Genomic DNA, 10,202 nt, shown 5'->3' on the forward strand with positions numbered 1-10,202 from the left:
CCCGGGGCGGATGGCTTGGGCCGCCCGGCTCCGCGGCGCGGCCCCGCGCGCCCTCCTGCTCCCGCTGCTGCTGCTGCTGCTCCCGCCGCCGCCGCTGCTGGCCCGGGCCCCGCGGTCGCCGGTGAGTGCCCGCCGCCGGCTGGCCACCCCCCACCGAGGGGCGCGGGGCACGCGGGCTGGGCCCGGTGGCCGAGCTGGACCCACGGGGATGCCCGGGGTGGCCCGGCGCGGCCCGTTACCCGAAAAGTTGTCTGGGTCCCTGGGGGCGTGATAGATAGTGAGTTTCCCGTCCCTGGAGGTGTGCAAGTGGAGCCTGCGCCGAGATCGCTCAGGCTGGTGAGCGGGACTCCGCACCCCCCTCCCAGCTCTGGGACCTGCTCCTCGGCGGCCCGGCCGAGATACTGGGGTGTGTGTTGGGGGAGGTACAGCGGGAGTGGCTACAGGGCCCCCTATTCACTGCAGGGACAAAGCCCAGCAGGTCTCAGACTGGCGTCAGCCTCCAGATGTGTGGCCTCCGTGAGCACACCTCCAGGCTGGAGGGTTAAGGAAGCGCTGGGGAGGGCAGCCTTTGCCGGGGAAATGGGGTCTGAGCCTGGAGGAGGCGCCACCGCCTGGCACCTGAGAGTGGTGATATTGGGGAGTGTGGAGCCAGGAGGCAGCATGAGTGTGAGAGCTAGTGTGTGTTATATGAGTTGGGTGAGAAAGAAGGGGCCGAGAGCAGGGAGTTGAGACCATCAGAGAGCAGGGCGTAGGGTCAGACAGGGAAGGGAGAGGAAGGTGTGATCTGGAGAGGAAGGAGGTGTGACAGCCTGTGTGTGCCTGGGAAAACTGCACCCTCCCCTCCGGCTGGCGCTTGGGGGGACCAGTCCCAGGGGCGGCCAGGTGGGCCTGGGGTCACAGCCTGGGCAACTGCAGGCCCAGAGCCCGCTGGGTACCCAGCCCACTCAGACGCCCAGCTGAGCATCCAGCCAGCCCAGGCAGGGATGGGAGCATTAGGGAGGTGGCAGGTAGAGTCCAGTGAGGAGGGAGGTCTGGCCAGTCTGGGCCCCTCTGTCCAGCCACACCAGCTCTGCCCTCCCCTGCCCTGGCTATAGGAGCAGGAGAGGACAGAAGGGGTGGTGGCACCTCAGTCCAGGGACCCCGCCTCTTTCCCAGCCCCTCCTGGTCCCCTAGACCTTGGGGCAGAGTCAGAAATCACCCTGGGTAGCTGTTGAATCCATGGGGTTCGGGTATAGGAGAGACCTGGGTTTGAACCACGTGACCCTAGTTGAGCCCTCTGGAGCCTCAGCACCCCCGACCCCAGTCTTGTCTGGGTGGGTGGGAGGCAAGAGTGCCCGCTGCTGGGCTGAAGAGTATATGAGGTGAGGCCAGGAGAGGGCTCAGCCAGGCACACTGGAGACGTCACCTGCAGCTGCTACTTTGCCGCTCGTGCGGTGTCAGTTGGGTCTGGGTCTGAGCTGGGCCGTTGTCTGTCACGCTGCAGATATGCAGGGAGCATTTGGGGTCGCCTCCGATGTGTTTATCCCCGGACTGCTGTTGGCAGGGCCAGAAAAGCTCTGTAAATATTTATCCATCCCAGTTCACAGCCTTCAGGGTTGATGAAAGCCCCGCCGCCCAGTGGGGTGGACGCTGCCTTCCCTTCTGGAGCCAGCGGGGGAGGTGGGGGGAGATGGACCTGCCTCCCCACTAGCAGTGTGACTTGGGCAGGTTGCTTGATCTCTCTGAGCCTCAGAGGGGCGTAGAATGGCGTGGTGATGCTCCCTGCCTTCCTCACAGTCTAACCAAATGCCCTCCCCTCAAGGTCACCTCCTGCCCACAGTAGAGAGAGTAGCTATGAGTAACTGTCCCGCTGGACCAACTGCAAACAGACCCAGCACTTTCCAGTCTGGGGTCTTCCCTCACTTCCCCTCTGCTAGGTACCTCCCATTTTCCTAATTGGAGGTTGACCCAGGGGCTGACCCCAAGCCTCTAGCTCAGCCAGGAGGCTGAGTTCCCCAAGAAATTCCTCGAGTATGTTTGAGGCTGTGGTTTGGTGCCTGCCAGAGAAGGGTGGGGTGAAGGAGCTGGGCACCCTCCCCAGGGCAGGCTGAGGGAGGCAGCTGGCCAAGGAGGAGGCAGACCTTCTCCAAAGAGGCGCATTTCTCAGGAATGTGGATTTTGGAGACAGGCCAGAGCTGGGGGGATGGGGGGCTATGGGTGGGGAGGCATGAACCCCAGGTTTAGGCCCAGCTCCTGGCTGACTTGCTGTGTGACCCTGAGCCAAGACCTTGACCTCTCTGGGCTCTGTTTCTTCCCCTGGGAAATGGGGTGATACCTGCTCCCCAATCCCCCAGGGCTGTAGATGAGGCCAGGCGTGGTCTATGCCCACCCCCCACCTCACTGCCTCCCAGCTGCCCTGGGGGGACTGGCACACCCATCTGAGGAATCAGGTTGCTGCGTGCCAGGCCTTGCAGCTAGGGAGGGCCCCTGGCCCCAGGCCGGAAAGGACTGGGGAAGAGAGTGCAGGATGTCGGCAGGGTAGGGAGCATGTGTCCTATCCCAGCAATGGGAAACTGAGGCCAAGAGCCCTTAAATGGTGGGCTCCAAGAAAAAGACCCCACTGCCCAGGGGCCTTGATCCTAGTGCCTCCTGTCATTCGCTCTCCAGTACCAATGAACGTGATGTGGGCGGGGAGCAAGAGGCCCCTGGCTCGTGGGTGGACCCAGCACGAGTCACTTTTCCTCTCTGGGCCTGAGAGCTCCCTTCTAGCTGCAACTCCTTTGTTACGATTTAAAGTCTGGAAACTTCAGGGGAGCTGTAGGGAATTGGGTGGAGCAGATTCCCAGGTGTGGGAGGGGAGGGCCCACGGGGCAAGAAGCCAGACCAGGAAGAGGCTCTTCTCTGCGCCAGATGCTGCAGCGGGCATTACAGATGGAGGTCATTTAGCCCTTTGCCATGGCACCATTCCCATTTGACAGATAGGAGAGTCGAGGCTAAGAGAGGACAGTGACTTGCCCAGGGTCACTCCATCCAGGGTCTCCACAGCACAGAACTGGGCCTTCTGAATCTCAGCCTGTGGCTCTTGCTGCTGCACTGACAGTCCCATGATCCAGGGGTCCTCATGGGGGATCCATGAGGAGTTGGTGCCTCGTGGGAGCAGGAAAGGAAGGCACACCCACCCTCCCTCTGTGGCTGGCTGCTCAGGCCTCACTGGTGGGGCAGAGGAGAGGAGCAATTTCTGCTCGCAGGCATAAACAGAGCTTTCAGGCTGGGCTCTGGGCTGTTTGGGGCTCCCAGGAACGACGCAGCCCTGGCCTTTCTGGGGAGGGTCCTCAGATCCTGGCCAGGGTTGGGGGGAAGGAATCTATTTATCCTGGAGGTCTATGGGCTAGACCTTCCTGGGGAGGAGAAGGTGCAGGCCGTCATGGCTCGTCACATAAGTCTGGGGTCCACATCCTTGATGTGAGACCTGGCATGCGTATCCTCCCCAACTTATGCCGGGGATGGGGGTGGGGGAGGTTCAGTGAACCTGCCTCCAGAGTGCCTGGGAAGTGGCAGGTACTTAATCATTTCCCCTTCCTTCTCTTCTGTCACCAAGGTGAGGCCAGCATGTGTCCCTCCTCCAGGGGTAGGGTGACCCCAGCCTGAAGAGCAGAGCAGAGTAGCAAGTAGCGGGTGGGCTGTGAGTGCAGACAGCCCGCCACCTGCCAGCTGTGTCCCCCACAAGTTGTTTAACTTCTCTGGGCTCCGGGTCCTCACCTGAGAAATGGGGATGATGACTGCAGAGATGGTGGGAGGTCCCATCAGGGGCTGAGAGCGTGTCCGCGGAGCAGTTGGCAGCGTCCTAGCCTAGATACGGGTGAGCTGCAACAGCCATCACACTTAGTACTGGCACGCTCAGTATGGCTGGGCTCTGTCAGGTGATCAGCCATTCAGGAAGCAACTCTGAAATCGGGAAAACTGGCCCAGGGCCTCACACCCCAGAAGCTCCAGGTGTCTAGAGGACCCCTACATCATGGGGAGTCCTTGGGGGTTGAGTGGCTCCAGGCTGTTGAGCTCTTGGTGGCTCTGGAATCGGGAGCTGGGGGGGTTAGGATGCTCACCAGAGCTCTGGGGCACCCAGGGCCTGGGAGAGCCGCCAGAGGCTGAGGCCGAGGGTGGGGCCTGGGTGGCCCAGCTCCCGCCCCAAATATGGCTGTGGTGAGGCCACAGCGGCCCTGACCAGACAGGCCCAGACTAGACAGGCGCTGAGTCTCTCAGCAGACGGCACTGCTCTGTGCCTCTCCCCCAGCTTTACTGTGTCCCAAGCCGGGCCTTTGCCCCCTGCCTGGGATGCTAGAGTCCTCACCTGGCCCGGCCATGCCCTTGCTGGGTGACCCCGCTGGGTCTCTCTACCTCTCTGAGCTTCTGTTTTTTCCATGCATGAGAACTGCGACCTCCATCTTGGGACTCTCGGAGGGTGGGAGCTCCGGGTCAGAATCACTGTTTGTGGTCCATGGGCTCTGGCACGGTGGGGCTGGGTGTCTGGTAACTGTCTGCCCCACATACCCCCGGGGAGGGGGCAAACAGAGCACATCTAGCCCCACCGTGTACCCAGCCCTGGCAGGGCGTGAGCAAGACTGCCCCCAGCAATCAGACCTCAGTTCCCGGTGCCCTTCGCACTTTGTGTGCACTGCCTGGTTCATCCTCAGATCCACGCTCTGGGGAAGTATCGTCCCCATTTGTCAGGTGAGCAGATTGAGGCAGGACTGCAGCCCCTCCACGCTGGGGAGTGGCTGCAGTGGCTGTCCTGGGCAGGAGCCAGCTCACGTAACTGGAGAGGGCAGAGTGGGGGCCGGGGGCACCCAGGAAGAAAGGTAGGTGGAAAGGTATCTGCTGGGGGGGTGGAGGGCACAAGGGCCTGGCCTTTCCTTGGAAGCTTTGTGGGGTCCCTTCCTGGGTGTGTGTGAAGAGTACAGTCAGGGCTGCACCCCGACCCAGTCCTCACCAGCCCAAATGGCGGGAGTAGGTGCCTGGCAGCCCAGGCCCTCCACAAGGGGGCAGGAGGCGGTAGGAGGCCTTGGAATCAGCATCTGGATGCCAGTCAGCCTGTGCCAAAGGGCCCTGCTGCGTGACGGCCTCAGCTTGGCCATTGACACGGCCGGCTGGGGTCAAGTGAGGGTGCGCTGACCGTCCACACCTCTGACCATAGGCCACCAGGACCCAAGGCTTGAGCAGGTCCCTGCATCCTCTCTCCTGCACAGGATGCCCACCGCCGCCACCCAGTGAGAAGGGGTCCACAGCCCTGGCGTGAAGCTCCTCCCAGCAGCCCGGCATCTGCCCCGACTGCTCAGGAGGCCCCTCAGCCTGCCGCCGGCCCCAGACCTCCCCGCTGCGGCGTGCCTGACCCGCTGGATGGGCCGAGTGCCCACAACCGACAAAAGCGGTTCGTGCTGTCGGGCGGGCGCTGGGAAAAGACGGACCTCACCTACAGGTAGGGCCAGGGGCTGCGAGCAGGCTCTCGCCCTCCACCTACCGCCCTCACCCTGCTTCTGAGACACACTTGTGCCAGATCCCCATAGTAACAGGCTGGTGTATCCACTGGCCTCTGAGCCCCCTGGGTCAACACCCCAAACCCACACTTAGATGCCCACACAGATGGTACCCCCTGTACCCATGCCCTCCCTCAGCAGAGGAGTCTCAGCACATGCCTGGTCACACCGTAAGCATGTGGGGACACAGCCTTCAGTCAGCCAGGCAGCCTCTGTGGGGATGCACTAAGGGCCAGGTCCTGGGATTCTGTGGTGAATGAGGCAGACACGGCCCCTCCTCTCAGCGAGCTAGGTGTTATCCACACCGGGTTCATATCTATCGCTGCAACTTGGGATCCGAGCAGGTAGGGAGCAGCAGTGGCAGGACAGGTAATAGCTCAGGTGACCTGAGGCCCCTCAGGGTGATGCAGCGGGGCTCATCCTGGGAGAGAAGGTGTGAATACTGGTGTGGTGCCCCGAGGCATTGGAGCTGAGACTGCTGGGGGCTCCGGAAATGTCCTGGGTGGGGAGCTGGGAACCAGGAGGGTGCAGGTCTAGGGCCCAAGGGCTCCCCACAGTGAGCGGTATAGTCAGGTCTAGAAGGTGGGCCTCGGGGCTCCTGGTCCTGTGTTCTTTCCACCCAATGCAGATACTCATGGGCACCTGAGGACACAAACCCACACAAAGATGTGCCCATGTGGCAGAGGGACTGGTGTGCCACACCTGAGGCCCAGGGCACACCTGGCCTGTGTCGTGCATGCCTGCTCCCCCACTGAGCAGCATCCAGGGGCAACTCCTGGCCCAACAGCCATCAGGGGCTGACGCTGCCCCATGAGCCAGGTCCAGGCCCCTGCTCCTCCCCCAGGATCCTCCGGTTCCCATGGCAGCTGGTGCGGGAACAGGTGCGGCAAACGGTGGCAGAGGCCCTACAGGTATGGAGTGATGTGACGCCACTCACCTTTACTGAGGTGCACGAGGGCCACGCTGACATCATGATCGACTTCACCAGGTGAGCCAGTGGCCGGGGACCCCTCTAGGAATGAGCCCCACCCATCAGCAGCCACTGACTCTGCCCCCACTCCCCTGCAGGTACTGGCATGGGGACAACCTCCCATTTGATGGACCTGGGGGCATCCTGGCCCACGCCTTCTTCCCCAAGACCCACCGAGAAGGGGATGTCCACTTCGACTATGACGAGACCTGGACAATCGGGGACAACCAGGGTATGGGCTGGGGACCCACTTTCCAGATGGGGCTACTGAACATCATAGAGAATGGGGACTTGCCGAGGTCCCTGAGCTGGGCCCGCAGCTCAGTGTCTTGCTGCAGGAGCTCGGGGATTGCTGGACTATCTCCCTTTTCCAGGCACAGACCTCCTGCAGGTGGCAGCCCACGAATTTGGCCATGTGCTCGGGCTGCAGCACACGACAGCTGCTAAGGCCCTCATGTCCCCTTTCTACACCTTCCGATACCCACTGAGCCTCAGCCCGGATGACCGCAGGGGCATCCAGCACCTCTACGGCCGGCCTCGACTAGCCCCCACCTCTAGGCCCCCAGACCTGGGCCCCGGGGCCGGGGTGGACACCAACGAGATTGCACCACTGGAGGTGAGGCCCAGGAGGGTGGGGAGGCAGGAGGTGAGGCCCTGCTTCCAGCCCCGACCCCCACTGCTGGCCTCTGTGGCTCCAGTGCAGGCTCTTTTTGACCCTTCTCTCCTACCCCAGCCAGATGCCCCACCAGATGCCTGCCAGGTCTCCTTTGATGCGGTCGCCACCATCCGCGGCGAACTCTTCTTCTTCAAGGCAGGCTTTGTATGGCGGCTGCGCGGGGGCCAGCTGCAGCCCGGCTACCCTGCGCTGGCCTCGCGCCACTGGCAGGGGCTGCCCACCTCCGTGGATGCAGCCTTTGAGGATGCCCAGGGCCACATCTGGTTCTTCCAAGGTGAGTGGGGGCTGGAGGTCACACTTCAGGAATATCATGGTCAAGGGTAGGGACAGACGGCAGACATGATGAACAGATGGAGTGTGCCTCGAACTCTTGGGACGAAGGAAGAGTGTGGCTCACTTCTCTGGGCACAGCTGGGAGGCTTCCTAGAGGAAGCGGCTCTCGAGGTTGGAGTAGAATTGAAGGTATCACACCCCATGGAGCATGTGTGATCATTACCCCTGGTCTAGAGATGAGGCTCCAGGGCTCAGAGGTGGTGAAGTGACCTGCATGAGGGCACAGCTTGGAAAAGGCAGAGAGGGATGTGATCTGGGTCTGGCAGAGACGAGAGCCTGGAGCATTGCGGGCAGCAGGGACTTCACAAAGGCCCAGTTAGGGCCTGCTGCGGCAGGGCTGGGCCCAAGGATGGGCAGCAGGTGCCTGTCCAGAGCAGCCAAGTGCAGGGAAGGAGCAGGAGCCCAGGCGGCCTCTCTGCTGCTTAGAGTAAACTTCCCCACGTGTACCTCCCAGTGCCTGCATTGCCCAATGTCCTACTTGGGGGTGGGGGGTGCCAAGCAGGCATTGCTGGCCTTCATGTTTTATGGACAAGGAAACTGAGGCTGGGAAAGTCCATGGCCATGGTGGTGGCTGGGCGGGTCCACAGTGGCTGGATGTGGCAGTTGGGCAGCTTGTTGCAGCCCCCACTCTCTAACAGGAGCTCAATACTGGGTATACGATGGTGAGAAGCCAGTCCTGGGCCCCGCGCCCCTCTCTGAGCTGGGCCTACTGGGGTCCCTGGTCCACGCCGCCCTGGTCTGGGGCCCCGAGAAGAACAAGATCTACTTCTTCCGAGGCGGAGACTACTGGCGCTTCCACCCCAGCACCCGCCGTGTGGACAGCCCTGTGCCCCGCCGGGCCACCGACTGGCGAGGGGTGCCCTCTGAGATCGACGCTGCCTTCCAGGATGCTGACGGTGCGCTGGGGGTGGGGTGGCTGGGGGAAGCGGGGTGGTGGCTGCATCTCCCACCGGTGGTGGCTGGGCATTAGCTCTCATTGCGGGTCCTCTGCCTGGCGAACTCCTTCTCCACCCCCTCCTCGTGCCGGGGCAGTGCTAGACCCCTGTGCTGCAGATGAGGAGACTGAGGGCCAGAGAGGTGCAAGGACTTGCCGAGGTCCCTTGGTCGTGCCTGGTGAAGTAATAACTGCTGCTTGCTGAGGGCCAATGAGGCTCTGGGCACAGTGCTGAGCTCTGTACACGTCTCATGCGATTTCCCGATGTAGCATCTGTTATGAACCCAGTTTCCAGAAGAGCAAACAGAGATTCAGGTGGTGAGGTACCTAACCGGGTCCACCAAGGTGGACAGAACCAGGACCTCCACCCAGGCAGTCCCTGCTTCTAGCCAAGAGCCACCTGCCTCCTGTGATCTTGAAGCACTAGATCTGGGACTCACAGTCCAGCGCTCTCTCCCGTGTCCCCCCTTTGCTTCTGTGCTCCCCCACATCGGGACCTGCCGGGAGAGCTGTCCTGTAGTGGTCTCGGGCTCCTGGGCTCCAGGTCGCCAGTGTCCCCCATCTGACTCAAGGCACAGGAGAGGTGGTGAGAGGGGCGGGATTTGCTTTCCTGAGGGGCAGGAGTTGGGCCTCCGAGGCTCTGGCCTCTGTCAATCTGGGTGGTAGCTCAGATCAGACCCTGGGGCAGGCAGAAGGGCTTGCCCAAAGGGAGGTTTTGGAAGGGACACCCTGGGGTCTACAGGTTTCAAGGAACTCAGCAGTGGCCAAGGTCTGCCCACTGGGACTTGCCCCTGTGTCCACCCGCCCCGCCTGACCCTCCTGTCTCCTCAGGCTATGCCTACTTCCTGCGCGGCCGCCTCTACTGGAAGTTTGACCCTGTGAAGGTGAAGGCCCTGGAGGGCTTCCCCCGCCTCGTGGGCCCCGACTTCTTTGGGTGTACCGAGCCTGCCAATACTTTCCGCTAACCATGGCTTGGATGTCCTCAGGGCCCCTAACCCCTGCCAGGACACTGACATCGGCTGGAGACCACAGCCATCTTTGTGGCTGTGGGCACTGGGTGCGGCACGGAGCCGTGCCTACTCGGGGGTGGGGGGGAGGCGGGCACTGCCATCAGGACTGCAGGAAGGGCCGCGCGGGTCGTGGCCACTGCCAGTGACTGCCTCAGACTGGGCAGGGAGGCTCCGGCATTAAGGGTGAGGGTGGCCTCAGGCCAGCTCCACCCAACCTGTGCTGGTCACAGTCAAACCCAGCTGCCTTGGGTCTCTGTCCCCATCCTTCAGAGTAGCACCTCAGCAGGGCTGGGGGAGTTGGAGCCCTCACTGTCCTGGCTGTGGGGTAACACAGGGTGCTGGCATGTGGGTCCCAGGGCACTGTGCCTTCTGTCTTTTCCTGAGAAGTCAGCTCTGGTAGGTGCTTGGAACTGGCTGCCTTCCAGTTGGTGGTTCTGGAGACCTGTTCCCCAGGATCCAGGGCACAAGGGCCAGGCAGCTGGGGAGGGGGGTGCTTCCTGCCAGAGACCCTGGGACCTGGAGGCCCCAACATACCTCAATCCTATCACGGGTCGGATCCTCTCCAGCCCTCACCCCACACCAAGCCCTCCAAAGCCATGTAAATGTGTACAGTGTGTATAAAGGCTTTTCTTTTTTTTTTTACTGAGGACTGTCATTAAACATGGTCATTTTCTACCTGCCTGCCTGGGGTGTCTCTGTGACTGCAAGGCCAGGATGGGGGGAGAGCTGGGCCAGGGAGGTGGGAGGACTGGCTGGGAACCTGCTCTGC

The 10,202-nt window shown here is 62.2% G+C and overlaps 1 protein-coding gene across 6 annotated transcripts; it reads left to right on the top strand.

Annotated features, from left to right (window-relative positions):
* MMP11 (matrix metallopeptidase 11) lies at nucleotides 1–10,114 on the top strand. Of its 6 annotated transcripts, none has more exons than XR_009534767.1 (9): nucleotides 1–121; nucleotides 5,223–5,452; nucleotides 6,355–6,498; nucleotides 6,579–6,712; nucleotides 6,855–7,096; nucleotides 7,214–7,430; nucleotides 8,128–8,385; nucleotides 8,694–9,009; nucleotides 9,255–9,390. XR_009534767.1 is itself a non-coding variant. In XM_060121318.1 (8 exons), the coding sequence occupies exons 1-8, from the start codon at nucleotides 11–13 to the stop codon at nucleotides 9,386–9,388; spliced, it is 1,470 nt and encodes a 489-aa protein (XP_059977301.1). In that variant the 5' UTR covers nucleotides 1–10; the 3' UTR covers nucleotides 9,389–10,114. The 6 variants fall into 6 exon arrangements, 4 of the variants coding, with proteins under 4 accessions (XP_059977301.1, XP_059977303.1, XP_059977302.1 ...); XR_009534768.1 differs by having other exon boundaries at nucleotides 7,218–7,430; XM_060121318.1 differs by lacking the exon at nucleotides 8,694–9,009 and having other exon boundaries at nucleotides 9,255–10,114.
* The last annotated feature ends 88 nt before the right edge of the window (nucleotides 10,115–10,202 follow it).

The sequence above is a fragment of the Lagenorhynchus albirostris genome, chromosome 14, assembly GCF_949774975.1.
Source record: "Lagenorhynchus albirostris chromosome 14, mLagAlb1.1, whole genome shotgun sequence".
Taxonomy (NCBI): Eukaryota; Metazoa; Chordata; class Mammalia; order Artiodactyla; family Delphinidae; genus Lagenorhynchus; species Lagenorhynchus albirostris.

Bases quoted from the DNA above. Each gene is read 5' to 3' on its own strand.
- MMP11 (XM_060121318.1), top strand. From the start codon at position 11: ATGGCTTGGGCCGCCCGGCTCCGCGGCGCGGCCCCGCGCGCCCTCCTG. The intron at 6,713-6,854 runs GTATGGGCTGGG...TCCCTTTTCCAG, and splicing joins GACAATCGGGGACAACCAGG to GCACAGACCTCCTGCAGGTG. The intron at 7,097-7,213 runs GTGAGGCCCAGG...CTCCTACCCCAG, and splicing joins ACGAGATTGCACCACTGGAG to CCAGATGCCCCACCAGATGC.